At 40.9% G+C, this 21,911-nt stretch overlaps 2 protein-coding genes across 6 annotated transcripts in view; one reads left to right on the top strand and one right to left on the bottom strand.

The window, feature by feature from the left end:
* TIMP3 (TIMP metallopeptidase inhibitor 3) overlaps positions 1 to 12,950 on the top strand; it is a 48,873-nt gene extending 35,923 nt beyond the window's left edge. The window contains exons 2-7 of one of the 3 annotated variants that reach the window (XR_014539140.1): positions 902 to 984; positions 5,461 to 5,572; positions 6,380 to 6,501; positions 7,771 to 9,314; positions 9,356 to 11,980; positions 12,161 to 12,950. Coding sequence is in view for 1 of the 3 variants with exons in the window: in XM_083574068.1 (XP_083430194.1) it covers positions 902 to 984; positions 5,461 to 5,572; positions 6,380 to 6,501; positions 7,771 to 7,968 (515 nt within the window). In the remaining 2 variants the exon portion in view is untranslated. Of the gene's footprint in view, positions 1 to 901; positions 985 to 5,460; positions 5,573 to 6,379; positions 6,502 to 7,770 lie in introns of all 3 variants that reach the window. The other 2 variants (XR_014539141.1, XM_083574068.1) reach the window with 2 other exon arrangements.
* SYN3 (synapsin III) overlaps positions 1 to 21,911 on the bottom strand; it is a 191,464-nt gene that overhangs the window by 121,019 nt on the left and 48,534 nt on the right. For all 3 annotated transcript variants that reach the window (XM_083574021.1, XM_083574023.1, XM_083574022.1), the window contains 2 exons: positions 19,657 to 19,813; positions 15,735 to 15,824 (listed from right to left, as the gene is read on the bottom strand). In XM_083574021.1, the coding sequence (XP_083430147.1) occupies positions 15,735 to 15,824; positions 19,657 to 19,813 (247 nt within the window). The remainder of the gene's footprint in view (positions 1 to 15,734; positions 15,825 to 19,656; positions 19,814 to 21,911) is intronic.

Below are 21,911 nucleotides of genomic sequence, written 5' to 3'. Positions count from 1 at the left end.
TAAGAAATAAATTCTCTCCCTTCTCCAGCAGTAAATGGTTTCCTATCCCATCTCATCAGCAGAGTCAAGTCTGCCTCTCACTGGTCTGTGAACGAAACTTGTTAAAGGTGCTTGGCAGACGAGACCTGTTGAGGGAAGGGATCAAGAAAACATGCTGATTCAAGACATCTATGGTATTTGGGGTGAGTCCATCTTAGCATATCCATTTACAGGGAGTATGGCTCTCTAGCACTACCAATGGAACAGTATAGCCACATAGTAGAGGGGAGAACTTCTGCAAGGAATTTTCTCTATTTCAAGTGTAAGCTAAGTAATCGTAAAAACCACACCCTGGAAACTTGGCTGTTAATGATAATTTTCAAATTTCCTTTGATATCTGACATGTATGTAGCAAAAGTACAATTATGCACTTGGGGACACACACACACACACACACACAGAATCTTCCCAGCCCTGTAGCTTATGTTATTCATTAAACAGTTTTGGTTGGTTGTTTCTAAGAACATTTATAAATCACCAACTTGTAAGAAAATACCATGGCAGTGTTCTGTAAATCTTTTAAACATTGTAAGATTATAAAATAATAAAATACAGAACAAAAGACCAACACTGAATTAAATTAATTACATAAAAATACTTGGTGAAACAAAAATGTTTTCAGAAGCTGATGAAATATTAAATTGTAGGGGCCTGTACGATTTCAATAGGAACAGTGTTCCAAAATACTGGTGCCACTATGCTAAAAGTCCAAGTTTGCATAGAAATTAAATAAATATGAGACAACTCTGGGACAGTTGATACATTTTGTTGATACATACTGTCTTCAGTGCTGAACTAGAGACCAGAGATGCTATTGACCTGGTGCCAGCGTTGTTCATAAACCCTTCTCTTTTCATTACAGTCATCCGAGCCAAGGTAGTGGGCAAGAAGCTTATGAAGGATGGACCTTTTGGGACGATGCAATATACTGTCAAACAAATGAAGGTACGTACACAATCATACTGGATTGAGACAGCAAAACATTTCAAATTGTGGTAGAAATGCCATTATCTGAGAATAGATCTCATGAAACTCCATGATATGCTAACTACGGATGAGTGGATTGGTCTAGTTTTGAACCAGTTTCATATATGTGAACTCATAAATTTGTTAGCATCAATTTGCTATTTATTTTTTTATAGAACATGCAAATTTTCCCAGTACTTTTTAATGTGTTGCTTCTCAAAATACATATTTTCCTACTTATTTTACCCTATTAGCAGTGGAATAAAATCTTCCTTTGGTGTGAATGGGAGCTCTTTTTCCAGTGCAAATAGCTTGTGTGGCCGGGGGTGGGTGGATCTGGCATGGGGCTTCAGTGAGATAGCAAAGGGTTAAAGCCTACCTACCCTGTGGGTCCTGGTGCAAATAGTCCCACTCACCATGAACACATACCCACTATTGTTAATTGTGTGAATAGTGTCTCACAATAGTTTGGCCCACAGTCTCTCAAAACACAAAGACGACACATGCATACGTGACAGTCCTTAGAAATAACTTCCCATTCTACTCCAGGTGCTACAGAACAGAATATTATTTGCCTTCTGGGCTTTCTCTCAGTTGTGGGTTGCTGCTCCCTATGCAGGAGGGGTAGTTGTCACTCTGACAACCTAGTTTAGAGACCATATCACTCTGCAGCCAGGGCATACCATGAAAACAGTTCATGCATGCCACCTTTTTATGTAGGAAAACAGTTGTGTGATCAAGCCAATATTTATTTAGACTATTTATAACCTGTTACTCATTCCTCACCCAGTCTCAGAACAAGAAACAACATTAAATTACAAGAAAGCAATATTTCATTTCAGTACAACTTAATGTAAAAACAAACAGTATGCTATAACGATGTAAACAAACAAACAAATAACTGCATCAGCCAAGTGAGGGACACAACTTTATCAAAAGCCTGGTGACCTGATGTCGAAATGCCATCAGTCTTGGTGCTTGATTGTACCTGAGAGGTGAGGACATTCCAGAGCTGGGGAGTCACTACTGTTGAGGTGGTTGTGAGTATTATTGTTATCCCATTTGTATCCCACCTTCCTCCAAGGAGCTCAAGGTTGCCCCCCTCTCCATTTTATCCTCACATCAACCCTGTGAAGTAGGTGAGGCTGAGACTGGTCCAAGGTCACCCAGTGAGTTTCAAGTCTGAGGCAGGAGCTGAACCTTGGTTTCCCACATCCTGTTCTGACTGAGAGCAGCACCAGCCCATTTAAACGTCCTGGGAGTGGACCAGAGAGAAAACTTCAGCAGCCACGTCTACTCCCTGGCCGCACCCCCCAAGTGGCCATGGATTAGTGCAAATTCAAACCTGAGTCTTGTGGGAACCCAGAGAGCACCATGGAGAGGCAAACAGGGGAAGGGACCAATGTCCGAAACAAACATTGCATGGGTCTGGGGGGATGGAGGAGCCGCTGTGCTGCCGGGTTGCAAGTGCCGCCTACCCTTGGACCGGGTATGCGGCCATTGCAGCACAAGGGCCTTTTTTTTACTCATTTTCAAGATATTTGTTTGAAATGGAGAGGCATCTTGACACAGCCACCTGACTTGCCCCCCCACATGTTACTTTGCCACATGAAATATCAGTTCAAGATCATGAACTCCAAATCTCTTGCTTTCTTAGCTGACAGTGCCAATAAATGCCCACATCCCCCAGAGTGAGCTTAAGCAAGGCAGTGACATATCTGATAATTATGTAGGGGCAACTAATTCTTGGACCCTTTGAGCCTGGTTAGATTTTGCCTGCTGACTGTGGAGAGAGAGGGAGGGAGAAATAAAAGCGGCCTCATTGCCTTCACTTGTGCTCTCTCCTGAACCTTCTAGCCATGAGCAGCTTTTCCTTAAACCTGTTGCTCTGGACATTCCTTTGCCAACTGACCTCTTGTTATGTAATGTTAAAAATCTGCTCTGGTTTGTTTTTCTTGGCTGCAACATCTCAGTCATAAGACTGGTTAAAATATCTTTAGAAGAGGGAGAAAAAAGGAACAAATAGAGACTCTGGCAGTGCTTGCAGAAATCTGAAACATATTAGACAAAGCAATGGTTTAGAAAAACAACCACTTGCCTGCTTCCTAATAACAGTAATTCTCTTTATAAGGCATCATCCAGCTAAGTATAAAAGCTGCGCAGCACCAAAGCCATCACAAACTATACTTGCTGCCAAAACCAACCTCGACACACCTCCTTCCCTGGAGTGGAATTTTTGCTTGAAATCTCAGTTTCCCTTACTTCATTTAAAGCTGTGTAGCTCCATTGGTCTTTCTTTCTTAAAAAATCAAGTCGCTTGTGGGTATTGTGCTTATGGCAGTGGTTGGTAACAGCTAGGGTCTGCATTTATTTGAGTAGAGGCAAATGACATCAATAACTTTTGTACAGGCTACAGAGGAGCAAGCTAGAGGTTTTGGCAGCCCAACCCATGTGTTAAAACATAGGCTGTGCTGAATTCCTATAAAGCAGAGATTGATCTGGTAATATAAAGCACCACAAGGTGTAAGCAGATTGGATCCCCAGGGTTTGGACAGATCCCTGTGCCAAACCTAAAATCTGCCAGGTGAATCCAGTGGTGAAACTTTGGTCAGCTAAGGATTGTTTCTCCCACATGAACATGTTCAGAGAAGTGATGTGTGAGATTATTCCTAGAATTCTGCTCTTCTCTAACTTTTACTGAGGAAGATTCCATTCCCTGTATGGCGGGCACAGAGAGGGCCCTACTGTGAAATAGAGGGAGGATGTTGTGAGAATGAGACATTTTGCCACTATCTGGCTACAGGACACAATGACTTATACTCACCCAAACACAGAGATTTGCTGATAAATATAGGAGACTGGGCTATGCTTGACTTCAACCTACTTAGCCTTACTGAGCAAATAGAAAATATGAAAGCAGTGGCATAGTTGCTTTAACAAATTTAGCTGTTAGAATCTACATAACTGTAGATTCCAATTTGGGCCTGACAGATTTCATGGTGAGCTTTATCCTCCATAAATTTATCTAAACCTCTTGTAAAGCTGTCCCAGTTGGTGGACCTCATTACATTACAATATATTCCACGGTTTAACTATATGTTGAAACTGTACAGTTGCAGTAAACTGTACAGTTGCATGAGCAAACCTTTTGAGTTTGTGTTATGAAATATTATTTTCTTTCCCAACTGCATACTAAAGAGAACTAAAGAGAATATTTCTGATATGGCTTCAGTCCATGATGTTTTGTTATTGCTTGGGAATATAAAGGCAGCGTGTTCTGGGAATTGTCCAAAGTACTGTAGCTGACCGTGCAACAAAGGAGGTCAGCATTACTACTGACACTGTTGGCGTCTCTACTCAATTTGAAAGGCACACAGCACATGCAGCTGCCAATATCTTCACTCCAGCCCATTCTAAGGCAGAGGATAGGAAAGTTTTTATAGCTGTAAGGGAAAGCAGTTAGTATTTAAACCATGAATTAAAACTCATGAAGTGGCAGCAACCATTCTGTCTCGTGACATCCGTCTTAAGGCCACTGTAAAATGAGATGGACCACATGATTTGTACGTAGATTTTTCCTGCACAGTCTCACCTAATCCCCAGGAATGGAGGATTGCTTAATGGAATGCTGACTCAGTGGGAACTGGTGCTGTTCTAGCAGGCGCTACCAGGCAATGCTCATTAATACTTTGTTCTCTAACATTCATTTCCTAAAATACAGGACTGTGGAGACAGAAAGATTCTAAGAGTAGTAGTGCTGCCTTCTTGACAAAACCAACAGTCTATTCAGAATTACTCCTGTGTTGGAGTGGGTGCAGGTTACGAAAGATCCCACGGGATTGTGCCCTGAACTAATAAAAGCTGTAGGATATTCTGTGTGTGTTTTTAAGAACAAAAAAAACCCCCAATGATTAGAGCTTTCTTTTCAGGAGACTTTCCTTGTTTCCACAGGCTGCCCTTGTCCATTGTACAAGGTAGCAAAACATGCCCATCCATCTCTGAAAGAGAGTTTCAGCATGCCTTACATTACTATCCCAAACCAGAACCAGTTAACTATCATGAGCGCTCCCTTCCCAGCAACTTTGGGAGCTGTAGTTCTGTGAGAGGCACAAACATCTGGAAACATGAGGGGCATACATTATAATATAGTTTTTAACTTCTGGAGCTGAGGAAGTCATTCAGTAATGGAAAAGGGACATTACTGTACTGTGCTCTAATATGAGTGGTCCATTGAGTACACACACTTATGCTTGATGCTGTACAAACCCACCATCTGCCAAATTTCCTGGGGCCACCATGCTAGAAAATGTACTGCAACATATTAAAATGAAATACAGGGTTGCCATCCTGGAGTTAGCTGTTTGAATACTCAGAGCTAAGAAATTCCAAGCTCAGTTATTTTTTGGTTGCATAATATTTTATTAAAAATTCTCTCTCTCTCTCTCCTTTTTAAAGATGTACAGGGGTTTTGAGAAGATGCCACATGTTCAATATATCTACACAGAGGCCTCTGAAAGCCTTTGCGGGGTCAAGCTGGAGGTCAACAAGTACCAGTATTTGATTACAGGTAAAGAAATAGCAGAGTTGTCTGTCACAGCTCGCTTGCAGGGTGTATTTGTTTCAACTGTATTTTTAGAGGAGTTGCAGCTTAGTGCTAGTGGATGTGGATTACAAGTATTTAACCTGCAGGTCTCAAAAACTAAAGTTTTGATTTAACTTTGCTTCCGAAATTATCTGTGCCAATCAGGTGTTGTCTGACTGGAACAAGTGCAGGAGAAGTGGCTGTTAGTTTTACATTGTAGAAGACAGTATCTTATTAATGAAAATTCACACAAATTTGGGAATTATCAACATTTCAAAATTCAAAGTCAATTTTATTCTGAACATTTTCCAGTTGAAGTTTGAGAGATAATTTTTTTTAAAAAAAGGATTTTCAATCTTGATGAATACCAAATTCAGGTCTTCTACTAACTGGTATTTTTTTCTTAAACTACCATCATTCAGAATTGGAAATATTGGGCAATATTTAGACTGGACACATGTGAAATTGAATTTTTTTGCAGTCATATTCAGATTAGCATAATTGCCTAGGGAATTCCTCCCACCCACCTCATCTTCTCAGTGCTAATTATATAGGTGTTGAAGACACAAGCCCTGCATGAAAATAAGCAGGCATGACATAGTAGGATACAGTTCCTTACTATATTTCAAAAGGTAGCCATGCTGTTGCTAATTCCTTGCATGTGGGAGGGACTTTCGTATCTGGTATCAACTTCCAAACTGCAGAAATACTGGCACTACGGATATTTTCCACATCTGGGAATTTAACAAATTATTTACACTTGAATGGCTCATTTGCAGTTTTATTTTCTAGGCCGAGTTTATGATGGAAAGGTTTACACAGGACTGTGTAACCTGAATGAGAAGTGGGATCGACTGACTCTCTCCCAGCGCAAAGGACTCAACCATCGTTACCACCTTGGTTGTGGCTGCAAGGTGTGTGCTGTCTACGGTGACCACTCCTTGAGTTGTGAACAACTTCATATATTGGGGATGGACTGGGAAGGGAGAGGCAATAGAAGGGAACGTTGTAATTTTATTCCTTGTGAAGAATATCTGGGAAGAAAAGAGCAAAATGAAAGCTCTGCAAAGGCTAGGAGCTCAGTCACATGGCAAGCATCTCCCGCAGGCTTAAGCAGGAATAAGGAAGCAAAGGGCCAGATTCCCTTCTGGGGGCCACATGCCAGTAGTAGGTGGGACCAGCAGCAAAACTGAGTGGTGCAACAAATGTAAATTTTATATTATCAGCAGACTAGTTTCTACATATACATTTCATGGTATCTTAAATCCAGGCAAGCAAGCAAGAGGTATTATCAGAGTCCATGGACACATTCCAGCCACACAGAAATGTTCAAGGATGGTGCACAGCAGGGACAGTGAGGGATGTGGCTGAGGATAGGATGTTGCCTGGGAAGAGTCCTGAGGGCCCAATAGAGAGGCCTGGAGGGCTGCATTTGGCTCCCTGAGGTTCCCTGCCAGGGACAGGGGCTTAAGGTAGTTCCATTAATCAAGGCACAGGTCAAGTTCAAGAATATGATTTTTGGACTGGCTCATTGCAAAAATACTAGAAATATACTTTTCAGCTTTACAAATCGGTTGAATTTCCCTGTAACCCATGATCTAAACTCAGATGTTTCCATATGGACGTGCTACTTTTCAAAAGAAACAAAACAAACTAATATAGGCACAGGACTTAAGTAAATGTAAAGGGACCCCTGACCATTAGGTGCATGCGTGGCCGACTCTGGGGTTGTGGCACTCATCTCGCTTTATTGGCTGAGGGAGCCGGTGTACAGCTTCCAGGTCATGTGGCCAGCATGACTAAGCCACTTCTGGCGAACCAGAGCAGCACATTCCTGCTGGAGCGGTACCTATTTATCTACTTGCACTTGACGTGCTTTTGAACTGCTTGGTTGGCAGGAGCAGGGACTGAACTGAGCAACGGGAGCTCACCCCATTGCGGGGATTCGAACCGCCGACCTTCTGATCGGCAAGTCCTAGGCTCTGTGGTTTAACCCACAGCACCACCCACGTCCCCAGGCACAGGACTTACCAGGCAGTAAATCAAATCAAACTCAAATGGGGTTTAATTCTGAGCGGGCAAGTATAGCAATGCAACGTTAAGAGAAAAAGCTGCAAAGCGCCTGACTCTTCTTAAACCATTTTAGCCAACCCCCATCACTTGTTTTCTTTTTGAAACTACAGATTAAGCCCTGCTACTACCTTCCGTGCTTTGTGACCTCCAAGAATGAGTGCCTGTGGACAGACATGCTTTCCAGCTTCGGCCAGCCAGGGTACCAGTCAAAGCATTATGCCTGCATCAAGCAGAAGGAGGGCTACTGCAGCTGGTACAGAGGATGGGCACCTCCTGATAAAACTACCATCAATGCCACAGACCCCTGAACACCCCCTTTTCTTTGTTCCTTCCCTCCCATGCGGTTGAGCATTCTTTGGACACTAACTCATATCAGATCATGATGACAACCATGATATTAGTGCCTGTTTCTTGCGAATTTTAGCACTTCGAACTTTGGTGTTTGTTTGTTTTTTAAATCTATGCTGTCTTAACTGATTATCTTTTTGTTTTTGTTTTGTTTTAAATCACTTAAAAACAACAACGCAATCGCTATCACCCATTTTTTGGTCAGAAGAGATTTATCTGGGAACTTCTGTTTGCACACCAGATAAATAAGGGAGCTTTGGCTCTCAGTTATGTATCACTCTCTATATAGCAATATAATCTATATTTTTGTAGGAAAACAAAAATCTCAAAAATTTCCCAGATGGGTATTGTATCACAATTCCAGCCCCCTCCCCAAGCTGCTTCTTCACTTACACATTCAGTCCTCAGACCATGTAGATACTCTTTTTAAAAATAAATAAATAATGCAACCAGTTTGGATTAACAATGTGAGCAAATTTAAGCCACACACCGGATGGATGAAAAGAAAGTGATGATGTTTGAACTGGATGGAGCACTGGGGGGATTCAGCTGTCATGTGCATTAAAAGCACTACATCAAAATGCCTGTCTCGTTTGAAATGTGAATGTAAAAGCTCCATTGTAGTTCTGGGTTGTGCAAGAGCATAAATAACAGCTTTTAAAAATAAACACCAATTAATGGGAGTGAATCCCTCTTCTAAGTACGGAGCAAACAAATTCAGAACCAAATTAACACCAGGCATTTTGGGGTTTTAAGCCAGGCTTCAAAGAGGCCTTTTCAACATAAACCCCTAATACAGGCAAACGTATCAATACAAAATAAAACAAATAAATACACTTAAACAAAGATACTTGGAAAGAGAGGCAAAGGGAAGTCTGGAGAAAAGGAAAAAAAAGTAATCTAATTAAGGCTATTGGCATTAAGAAATTAGATGCCAAAACACTGTTTTGTTGAATGGAAATGTATATAGATATGATGATATAAGCTATTTTTGACAGGACATGGAATTGTTTCATGCTATAAGCAATGACAAGTTTGAATCTTCACATTCCAAGTCACTGGATACTATTTTATTTTTTTGTTTAAAACTAAAGAGGTTGACTTTCCGGTGTTTCTGCAGTAGTGACAATAATGGGTGTTTATTCCCCATGCTATGTGCTTCCCTCCTCTCCTTTTAGCTGCAATAAGGGCCAACGCACACAGCTATTCGAAGACTGAAAAGTCACTGTGTTTTCTCCTCTTCACCAGTCATTAACAAAGCAGTCTTGGGAAAGTGCCCTGGTTAATCAAAGTGAAAAACAATTCTGTTTCTAGGACTTTTCATTGTGTGGCGATTATACTACACAGGAGTCTTTTCACACTACCACATTGCCATATGAATTCTATGCGGAGAAACACTCCTTGGTCATTCTTTTTCCTCCTCTGAAATGATCTGCATCAGTCTGCATAGTAGCCAGAAAAATACGCTAGATAGGTATATAACACACCCATCTGTGCTACCAGAGAAATACTTAGGAAGTACAGAATTTCCTAAGGCTCTAGAAATCACCTTCTTGCAATGCAATCCTATGCATGTCTTCACAGAAGTATGTCCCGTTGAGTTCAGTGGGACTTACTCCTAGGTAAGTATGTATAGGATTGTAGCCTAAAGGAACATTTTAGTGATGTATTACCTTGCTGGCTAGGATTAAGCAGAGCTATGCTTGTGGGCTCAGTAAACCTTCTGGCAATAGGGATGAAGGAGGAGGTTGTCCCACCTTCACTGTGGACTTGGTAATTTGTTTGTTTTTATTATGAAAAAGTATAATATAAAAATATTGTAATAAAAGTATTTTACATTATAATGTTGTCAAGAAGCAGGGTTACTGATGGGATGGGCAACTATATACTTTGCGGAGGCTGTGGAATGGGGTGAAATATTGACAATGAACACAAGTTTTCTTTACAGTACTTTTTAAAAGTTGGTTTTTTGTGTGTCTTAATTTGCTATCTGTCTTCAATTCATTCCAGTGTAGAAAACAGAGCTGTCATAAGCTGGAAAGCAATCAACTTAAGCATGTGCCTAGCTACCTTCTTACAGGCAGGGAGAGCTTCATGTGTGCATTGGAGCTCCCACAACCACGAGAGTCATGACCTGGGGTTCATAATCCCTGCACTGTACACAGAAAGCCAGCATATCCCAGAGAAATCTAAGCTAGGCCCCTTTTTGCTGATGTCTTATTTTTCTGTAGGAAGTTATTTTAACACGAGGGAGCATTCAGTCATGCAATCCGTAGTCTGTAGACTGAAGTGGTTTTATCACGTGGTCTGCCGGTTGTGCATATTCGTCCTAATCTCAAGACTGCACCCTATGTTCTTGCTTGCTACACTAGGCCAGTAGCAAAGTTCATCCAGTGTTCCCTCTTGCAGCAGAGTTGGACCCTGAGGCAGTGCTGGATTTAGGGCGGTGCTGACAGTTCCCCACGTAGGGTGCTGAGCTGAGGGGGTGCAAAATTGAGAAGATCCATTTAAGGGTGCTAAATTTTGGCCTCACACAGGGTGCCATATTATGAAAGATTACCAAAGTCCACCCCTGTCTGGAGCTGGGCTTTTTGTACAACGAGCGGGCATCCATAGCAAGAAGTAAGAAAGAGCAAGTTTTGCCAATTGTAAGATAGGACTCAGTGTGCCTGGTTTCATACTGGTTTCCAGGGAGGAAATATCGACCCTTTAGGGCACTTATTTTAAAGCCATCATTGTGATGGAATTGCTGACACTTTCACAGAGCTATTGGCAGCAGAAGCGTTCTTGAACTGATACTTCTGAAGAGCTACAATGGTGATAACTGCAGCACTAACATACTTCTAATCTAGCCAAAATCAATGCCATTGTTCTAAAGGTGTATCCATTTTAGTATTGAACCACAGGGGTGGATCCCTCACCATACTTTGGAAATTAAAAGCTGCACAGTAGGCACTGATAATACAGCTTTTCTTTAATGTCATATGGGCACAAAATAGTGTACTTCACTACAATATACGAAGACATATGAGAAGTGTTTTAATGTTTTGAACTTGTCAAAACCTCTGCGCAGATTCGCTGTCCCACATAAGGTTTGAGGACAGTAGCTCATTCATAGCCAGTAGGATGCACCCTTCAGACCTGTGTACGTACCTATAAATCAGATCTTGAAAAAGGCCACATAAAACCATATTGAGACTTGAGTTAATCCTCTCTCCACCAACCCTTCTGAAATGGAAGTTAACAAGTCTAGCTTAAGTTGCAGCAGGCCAAATCCAGTGAAGCCAGTGTTATGACTGATGTGGGTAGGGAGAGTATTTCAGTGTTTCTAGCAGTGGTTGTTATTTATCAGCTTGCTGGAGATAAGGTGGCCTAAGTTCAGTTTGTGTCATTTCTGAGATAAACCTAACATGAATTCAGATCTTGAAAGGCAAGAAGGGGAAGCAGCTTCCTGTTGACTGGGTTGTTAAAAAATGTGATCTGTATTTCCACTGAATGGCAGCTCCGCATTTGTATTATTTTCACTGACTGCAGAATTTTAAGATCATAGCTGAGACTTTACAGCTCTGCTATCAAGCTATTGTAGAAATCTCTTTAATTGCCAAGAAGGTATGTGTCTTTATACAGGCTATAATATATGTGTGTGCTTTGTAGGAAAACAAACAAAAAAAAACAACAAACAGGCCACCCATCGGGGGGAAAAGTAAGTTCTTTTTGTATACAGATTTCCATTGTACATTACAGAAAGTAAAGAGTTGTTGGAGGGCATGCAACACAACTAAGAAGGCAAGGGCAGAAGAGAACAACCTTTCACCACGCTGATAATCAAGCCATCAAAGAGGGTTGTTTGGGGTTTTGTTTTGTTTTAATAAGGAGTCAAATGGAGGGTAAAGATTGAGGGGGAAGAACCCAGCAAAAAATACATTTCTTTTGGGAGATCTCCACATTTTTTAGTGTTACTAATAATCAGTAGTGGATGTTGAGGTGGGGTAGTTGCTGGTGCTTACTGGGAGGGAGGGTGGGGGGCAAGGGGGGGAGAAAGCTTGGTGCTGTGCAAATGCACTGGCAGGAGTGCCATATTTGCTGCATCTGAACAGCATCAAACTCCCCTGCTACCTTGCCCTTCCCACCCTTCATCCCGGTAAGCAGTAGTGACTCTGCTGCCGGGAAGTCAGGTCAGCACCACTGCCCCATCCTACTGTCTGCTACTGCTAACAATTTTTTTATAAATCATTAAAAATAAAACAAAATTGCAAACTGCTTTATAATCTTTGCTTCATTCCCTTGCACAACAACCCTTGCCATCATTCCCATTTTACAGGTTGCCAGGACAAGAGCGGGACTTGAAACAGGTAACCCTGACCCAAGTGCAACTCTCTATCCACCACACTGGCTTCTCAGCATTATAGCTCTTAAGCTGAGCTTTGCACTTGGTGCATGGGCCTGAGCCATACCTGTTGAAGTCAACTGGCACCTTTCCATTGATTCCAGAGGTTTTGAGATGTAGGTCTGTGCAAGCCCAATGAAGAACCCTTATTCATTTAAAAGAAAGCTTAATCCTATGCCTTTCTGAATAAAGGAACCCCGCTGAGTTCAATGGAACTTACTCCCAGGCAAGTATGCACAGGATTGCAGCCTTCTGTAGTCTTAGTATGTCCCATCAAACCTAGTGGTGCTCTCTTGTGAACATACAGGCACTGGGTTGGGCTGTAAATCTGCATTCTTTTCTCTTCTCCATTACTATCAGTCTGGGAGAAAACGTCTCCCCAGAAGGAATGTAATTTTTGCTTAGTTTTGTAGCACTGTTTACAGTTTTCCTCCTTGTTTTTGTTATTTATAAATTTTATATTCAATGAATGTATATTGTCTTTTAAGGTAATAATGTTCACTTTTTATAGTGTCCTTTTATTCTAAAACAATAAAGTGTTTTATTTCTATCACAGACATTTTCCCTTCTCTAATTTGGTTGACATTTTTGAGCTATCTGACTGGCTATTGTTGGTTGGTGGCAGAATGCTGATGACTCATGTTCTTCAGACACTTAGGATATGCTCACATTACCACTTACCCAGCAACCATATTGATCCTTTACAAATACTTTTGTTTGATGTGCTTTTTCTCAAACTGGCTTCAATCCGACTAGAAAACGTAAGCCACATTCACTTAATGCTTAAGAATAGTGTGTGCATTTAAGACAGCCATCGTGCCTTTGCAGATAAGTGTGCATACACAGAATACAGCTTCATAAATATGAGTTCTGGGGTGTGGGTGGATGTTGCAGGGGGCGGAGAAACAAAAAAGATCATGTATATTGGATGAAGACATCCCTGCCCCCACTCTGATGTGAACAACACTATACAAATGTGGCTTGAAACCCAGTGCGGAAAAACAATCTTGTTGCATTTTAAGCCACTAATGTGAACATGCCCTTAAGCTCCACAGCTTTCAATGGGTCTTATTCCTAATTCCTTAGAATTCCCACTCTGACTTCTGCATCATCCCTGGGAATTCTCATTTCCTCTTTCTCTGTGCCAAAGCTGGGAACAAAATCTAGCATGTGTTGGTCACATAGCTTTCTCATAATTATTATGCATGAAAATTGATTTTTATTTTTTATTTGGAAGAGAAGATAATGATCATATGGGGATCACTGGCCATGTGCAAACGCAAGCAAGATTTGCATTCATTTACATTAGTTCAAGTTCATTTTGCTACTTTTAAAACTGTATCCAGTAGTCAAAACAATATATGGCACGTCATTTGTGAGGTTCTGCTTTATCCATCTTGAACTGCGAACAGAGTTCAGAAGATTAACAAGTGCAAAACAAAGCTCTAGTTACAAGATAAGCTGCAATTCTATACCTAGTCAGACAATCGGTCCATCCAGCTCAGAATCCACACTGACTGGTAGCAACTCAGTCTATCTCAGCCCTACCCAATGATGCAAGGGAATCCTTCACAGAGAGCAGCTGGAGTAATCTAGTACAGTGTTCTCTCCTGCAGCAGCTCAGATCCAAGGGAGATTATGGCACTCAAACTCTGAATAGTAGCATCCTCACTTCTTCTCATGCAAGAGGGTTCCCCCTCTGCTCTCCTTACACCTCATAAATTATCAGCAACTCTTGATGCCTCAGCCCTGGCTGCTTATAATTCTACAAACACAGATGTTTTAGGCCCATACACAGTATCATAATTAAACAACTACTTAGAGGTTTTATTTACAGTTGAGCATTATACAGCATTTGTTACATTACTAGAAACAAGCTGGTTCAAACTGGGGTTTTTGAATCCTACTGCCCTAAGGCTCTGTACAACAAAAGAAAAAGTTCCCCCGAAAAAGTATGGGATGGTTGGTGTTTTTGTATTCTAAAAAGAACAGTACTGCTTTAATAACCTCTGCATTTCTTTTGTGGATTAAGTTCTTTCTTTCAAAAGAAAAAGTACTTTTGCTATGCATATCCAGACCTCTTTTTAGATGTATAAAAATAAATGCACTAAATCCTTTTCATGTTATAAGAAAAGATACCTGGACTTCCATGTAAATAGTTATAGTCCTTATTGACGCATCCCACGTTGCCTGCCCCTCCCATTGCTACTGCATCTTTCTCTGCAGTGCATGGGAGATGCCAACACCCTAGTCATGAATGTTACACTTTTATACTTTGTGTGTACACAGGCACACAGGCACAAGTATGATAAGGAAGTATGGTCATTAGGACTGGGGCATCAGCAGCCATCATGAACACTGCACACATGAGGGAGGAATGGCCGTCAAGGCACCAAGCCTGAAGGAGTAAAACTGACCAAACGGGATGGGCATATCTGTTGACAGACACAATGTCACACCCATCAATACTGGCAAACTTGAAGACACAAAAAGATACATATGGAATGCATTCTTGTAGTGCTGGATTTAAACAAGCTATAGCTTAGGGCCCCACTCTCTTGGGGCCCCCCCAAAAATGTAAAGGAAAAATAACCACTGGATGTACATTTCTAAAATATAAGATAAAAAACAAATAAAATAAAACCTACATACAGCAACAGTGTTTTGTGTTGTGTAGGCTCCTATTTGTTATGTGTGAATGGCTTTAGATACCTATTAGGTCCATAAATTACCATATAGCATATATTCAACACAAAAAAAACCAGCGACAATTTGTTGTTGACAAAAGACAGCTGGACATATAAAGGGCCCCATTACCTTCAGTAGCTTAGGGCCTCATCAAACCTAAATCCAGCCCTTCATCCTTGTATGAACCAATTACTGTCAAGATCCAGAAGTCTTTATGCATCAGTCAAATATTATTTCACTTTTCTAATGTCCTCCTCCCAGAACTAGGGAAAAAATGGGAATGGAACATTTAAATAATGCCATCACATTGCTGCTGCTTTTCTGTTAGGTGTCACTGGGCCCCTCCAGACATGCTTTTTATTGTGCATTCATTATGATTTGTGTTCATGATGCTATTGGATAGTGATACGTGAACCCGCGTTCAATAACGTGGTAGTATCAGGGAACCATCACACACAAAAACACTAAAGTGGAATAAATTCACCACAAATCCACTCTTCTTGTCTCAAGAACATGTTGTAGAGTACACCCATAATAAAACATTAGTCTGGAAGTGCCCACAAAATAGTTTTCTTGTTCTCTCCAGAGTCACAGTCCCATTCTCTATATATCATAGCACACCATCGAAGAAAATAAACCCAAGGTACTTACCATCTGTTTATGGCTTGGAAAGAAGGTTTGCTCCACAAGAGGGAACTTCTCAGGACCCAGAGAGTTGAAGATTTTAATTAGCTGAGAGAACTAAAATGGAAAGAAAGAGGATTCATGTAACTTAACAAGCACATACATATAACAATTCCTATCCTCAGGGGTGGACTTTGGTAATATGGCAACCTGAGCAAGGACAAAATCTGCTCCCCTCCTATTTCTTATTTTTACAATAACTTCTTTTGGTACATTTGCTTTTAAAATGGATATTCTGAATATTATTATTATTTTGTGCATCCTCATCTCAGCACCCTATGGGGAACTGCCCACACCACCCTAAATCCAGCACTGTTGTCCTGCCCAAGGCCATCATCTTCTGCCCCAAAGAGCAAGAGCAAGAGCAAGAGCAAGAGCAAGAGCAAGAGCAAGAGCAAGAAATGGAACCTGCGGTAGGGGCATAAAGATTCCTAAACCACTCCTACTGAGTTCTATGTGGAAGCACAACCTTGGGACAACTTGGGACATAACTGAGATGCACAAAACCAAATATTCACAATAGACACTGGCAATTCCAGGAGCAAATTTATGCCCCCCCCAATGTCAAGGCAAACTCCTTGACAAGCTCCCCAGTGAATGGATCCTACAGATAAAAGTAAAGTTCATCTCCCGCTTGTGCTCCAAAAAATCCCACCTGTCATAATGAAAGGCCTTTTAACTTAGGGTGCTTCTTAGAAAATTAAAGTGCCCATACTCTTTGACCCCAAAGAAGTGCAAAAAATATATGGCATGGTTGTACGCCTCTCAGATATTGCTGGTCTTCACCATTTGTCTAAATAAACAAAACTATTCCTTCAGGGGGGAAATTAAATATTTGAGAAAATCCAGAAATCTTCCAACAGCATGTGACAGTGCAAAAAGTCACCAGCAAGCCCAGTCAGAGATCAGTGCATGCGGATAAATAAAATAGCCTGCCATTTCCCCCTGCGATTATTGTTGGCAACACAGGTTGTTGACCCAGCATAAAGAAGCGAGATTGCCTCTCTTAACTACTTACACTAACCCTGAACATCTGATGAGAAAAGCAAAATGAAACTGTTTTGACTAGCTCAGTGAGCAAACATAAGAAGTTACAGCTGTGTGTTTAAGTGTGTGTATATGAGAGAGAGAGGATAGACACAACAAGCAAAAGAGGAGTGTATGTTAGTCACTGTACAATTATGTAGCACATTCAAATATAAAAACATGTGTGATCTATCTTTTATATGCATGCCGCAGTTCACATGGGGGCAATCTGCCATTCCTTCACCAGGTTATGCCAGTCCCTGGTCCCAAACTTGTACAAAGCAGCAGCACACACAAAAATGTTTATTTATTTGTTTCCAAAACGTATACCCTGCTTTTCAAATGCATTTGCATTGCTCATGGCAGCTGCGTTGCACTGCTCACAACCTGGGCACAGGTAGAGAAGGCCCTCTCTTTTTCATTCTGACTCCATCATGCTTCAGACACTGGTGTGACACTGAGAAAGGCCTCTCCAAGAGATCTAAGAGAGCAAATAGGCTGATAGGGGAGGACCTCACAGCATATCATTTATATATTATGTATTTGTAAATGCTTTTAGCCTGCACTGGAATGCATGCTACCACATACCAAGAATGGGGTATGAAATGCACTTCACATGGATGACCTATAGTAGCTTTCCTACTTCGCTTTGGAAAAAAAGATATAAAGAAAGAAAAATAAGGAAAGGTAATTAAACTTTCACTGTCTCTGGAGGGCCAGCAGAGAAAACAACATTTAACAGAGAATATTTATGCATCTATGGTGGTACCCGTTTGCTATCTCTCCCAGCTGCTTCTCTCTGTCAGCATACATTGTAGCCTTCTTTATCTTTGAACTCTGAAGCCTTAGTTTTAATGGGCATCTTTAGAATGTACTTGTGCCCACCTGAAACAAGTTAATGGGGAATAATAACCTTTTGCTGAATTGTTTTCCTTGCTTGCTTTGCATACCTTAGTCAAATATACTAATTCATTAATTAATTGTTATGTTTGTGTGACCACAATAAGTGAGCTAACATCATCTGATGGTTTTAGCACCAGCATCTAGATAGGTATCAGGGAAATGAAACTTCCAACCATCCTACCACCAGCTGCCCTGTGGGAAGGATCCTGGTGGCTTTTAATAAGTTGATGCTGTTTATTGCCATTTTAAAGAACATATTTTAATGTATCCTGGAAGGTGGGATATAAATAATTGTCATAATAAGTAACATTGGTAGAGTGCTTTGCTAATTCCAAGTAGCATGAAATACCATCACACTGTGGACAATCTAGTACCATATAGGAAGGTTAAATTTTGACCATGGAAGTAGAATAAATAAATAAAGGAAAACGTGCTAATCTGAGTGAAAATAAAGAAATAACCTTGTTCTGCAACTCAAGACTTGTTTATTTCTATGTTGTATATGCAGCACATTTTCAGCAAAATATTGATGAGCAGATGCCTAATTTCAAATACTTACTTTGTAGCTTACATATCTGCAATAGAGTAATATTAATTCCCAAAGTTTGCTGTCTCAATTTCTTAATAGTCTGCTATAATTTCAGGTCTGTATTCCTTGCCAGAGATGACCTCAGCAATGTAAGTTGTGCTTGAAATGCATATCTGACCCATATTCAATCAAGTAAGCCAAAAACTGTTTCCAATGCCAGTTTGACCTCTTTGATTTTATTAAGCAGTAGTGGGAGAAAGTAGAGTCTATGAGCTCATCAGGACTTAAAGAATCTGGGCAGCCCAATACCATAAATCATCTTATGATTATGATTACACAGTACAAATATTGTATGCCACACATCCCAGGGGACAATGTGAAGGCACCTGGGACTACCACCTTGCTGAAGCTAAGCAAGTCTGGCTTTGATCATTGCCTACATGGGTAGCCACCTGGGAACCAACCATATCTACATTCACTTGAGTCCCATGATGGAAGAAATACAGGATATAAATGTAATAAAATATACAAAAATCCTGCACTTGGCAAATAAAGAACAGCCATGCTTTTCTGCCCCCATCCTGGTTTTATTAGGGGGAAATGGCACACTGTGTTGTGATCCCTGCTTTCCATTCAGTTTTCAGAATTTAAAATCTGCTCTGTAGGATTGGGGGAACAGGTTTGGGGGGGCACAAGGGAAAGAAAGGGGGGCAAGTTCCATTGTGCAAGCAGTAATACTTGTGCTGAAGGGACCATGGCCTTGTAGTACTTTGAATACCACCCCATGGATCTCTGGAGAGAATGGAACGTTTTAGTCAGACCCTGACACCTGCAGGATGTATCAGTGCCAGAAGTCTAAGCTACAGATAGGTAGCCGTGTTGGTCTGCCATAGTCAAAACAAAAAAATTTTTTTCCCTTCCAGTAGCACCTTAAAGACCAACTAAGTTAGTTCTTGGTATGAGCTTTCGTGTGCATGCACGTATCTGAAGAAGTGTGCATGCACACGAAAGCTCATACCAAGAACTAACTTAGTTGGTCTTAGAAGTCTAAGCCTTTATCAGGTAAACTATTTGCACATGACAATCCTCCACTCTTCCAGATTACTTAATTCCAGGCCATTGGAAAATCCAGTGTGTGGTTGCCACATGCCAGACAAACAACACTTATAAAGTACTGAGTTGCCTGTGACAATGTTCTCTCAGCAAAAGCCCAAGGCCTGCTTTCCTCAGTTCAGCTATTTGGCCTGTTAGGTATTGAGTTGCACAGAATCCTCAGTCTCACAGCATACCTGGTGTGCTTGAAACAAAATAACAACAAAATAATTTAGATTTACCAAAACAACCAAAGTATGAAATTGGGAGCTTCTTGCAGTACGGGGATCCTCAACTCCCCTCTCATTTCATGTAAGGAAGCTTAAGAATGGCACCTACCACCCAGGGCTTGCTGCAAAAATTGTAGATGGAGAAAAGAGAATTGACACTGTGGACTCCGCCATATTGGAGGCCGATGATGAGGCTGCGGAAGTCCTCTCCTAGTGCCATGCTGTAAGCATGCTGCCGGATGAGAACAAAGTCAGGCTTGAAGGATCTAGAAGACATAATCCGAGGACATTTATTAAAAGTCAGTCAAGTCATCCACTTCCTATCAATTACTTTCTTTTTTGCTTCCAATGCTTTTCCTTCCTATAATTCTAAGATTTCAAAAAAGCACCAGTCATTGTTATTATATTAAAGACATCAATAAATAAAATCCTTCATTTTAGGATTTACGAAACAGAACTGAGAGGACTCCAGGTACATTTCTCACAGTTTCCATTATGGGCTCAGACAGGAAGGCTCATACAGGAATGATCTACAACAAGAACTAAAGATAATAAATTAGGAATGGAAAAGTGTCTTTCCAGCCGTTCTCATGTGAAAACTTTGGATGGATTTGGTGGCAATTTTTTGCAATGTGCTGCACAGATGACAGAGCAAAAGCAGTTGCTGAATTCTTAAAGCTGGAGACCAATTTAAAGATCACCACATGGCATTTATGAATGAAAACATCTATCCATTAAACACATATGTTCACTTATTAGAGGATGTTTTCCCATAGAAAACACAAAGTGAGCATTGTCTGTTTTGTCATAGGTTGCATATATACCATACATTTAAAGCATAACTCTCCCCGAAACCTGTTGTTTGTTAAGGGTACTGAGGGTTATAGCTCTGTGAAGAGTAAACTACAGCTCCCATAATTCTTTGGGAGGGGGAGTACCTTAAATGTGCGGGGTATATGCAGACACAGACTCCCTAGTTGATAGAAGAGTTCTCCTTTTGAGGTTTGCTTATTTATTAACTAAAATATTTATATACTGCTGTATCACAAAAATACATAGCAACAGTTTATACCTACCTACCTATCTACACCCCTGCCAAACTTTTTATCATAAAAAGTTAAGAACAAGTTAAAAGCAAAAAGAAGTTAAAATCAAGCACCAATAGACCATTGTGGGATGGCTGCTGGTCTGAATCTACCTAGGATAGAATAGACAAGTATAGAAGACATGCTTCTCACCTCTTGAATTCCCCTCCCTTGTAGATTAAATCTAAACATTTTAAAGCAGTTTTATACCTTGAGCTGTTTATTATTCAGGGTGTTTTCTGATGAATTGGGTTCAAACTTGGGAAAGTGTTTTAATATTTATTGGGTTACTTTTATTTCATTTCCCTGAATTACTTTTTAGGCACAGTTTTCATCACAAGAAGAGCTCTGCTGGATCAGACCCAATACCAAACCAGTCCAGTATCCTGATTCGTACAGCAGCCAGCCATGCCTTCAGGATGCCCACAAGCCAGAAGCAGTGTCTGGGGTAAGGCAGAGCCACTGCGCTAGCTTCCCGCCAGGTGGGTCACCATTGCCTACTGAGAGATGGGTGAGGTGGTGGGTTGTCCAGTGCATTTGCTTCCTGCTGATTCCCCTGCTGCCTCACCCCTCTCCCTCCTGGTAGGCAACAGGCCCTCACCTGCCAGGAACCTAGCATAGAGGCTTAGTCCCACCTGGCAAAAGCTATACGCCTTTGAGAGATTATTTTCGCATCTGTTGTGGGACACCTGAGTATTGTAGAACACGAGTGAGCAGTATTTAGATCAGAAGCTACTGATAGATCTTGGGGTGATTTGCAGCGTTTCTTATTTATTTTCACTTCATAAAATGTATTTACTGCTTGATTGTTATAACAAACGAATTACACAAACCGGTTTACAAAAACAATAAATGAATAACAATCAAGACATTCAACAAAATTAAACCAGCAACAAATTAACTAGCTGCTGTTTCCCTTTTATTATAGGTCCTTTGATATTAATGTTAGCTCTTAATGTTGCTGCCATATAGGACATCAGGCCAAATGGGAAGGCCTACCATGCTGAACTAGGCCCGGGGCGAGGTTCCCCATAACTGCCTCACACAGGCAAGATTCAGGTAGGTAGGCATGTTGGTGTGACGCAGTCTAAATTAATTAATTAATTAATTTAAAAAATGTCCAGTAGCACCTTAGAGACCAGCTAAGTTTGTTCTGGGTATAAGCTTTCATGTGCATGCACACTTCTTCAGATGCACTGAAACAGAAGTCACCAGACCCTTATATATAGTGGGACAGTGGGATGGGGGGTTTCTCAGAAGGGTAGGAGGAGATGGGTGA

This window comes from Podarcis filfolensis (genome assembly GCF_964270895.1).
Source record: "Podarcis filfolensis genome assembly, chromosome: 10".
NCBI classification, from domain to species: domain Eukaryota; kingdom Metazoa; phylum Chordata; class Lepidosauria; order Squamata; family Lacertidae; genus Podarcis; species Podarcis filfolensis.
This window is presented reverse-complemented; position numbering and strand designations above follow the sequence as displayed.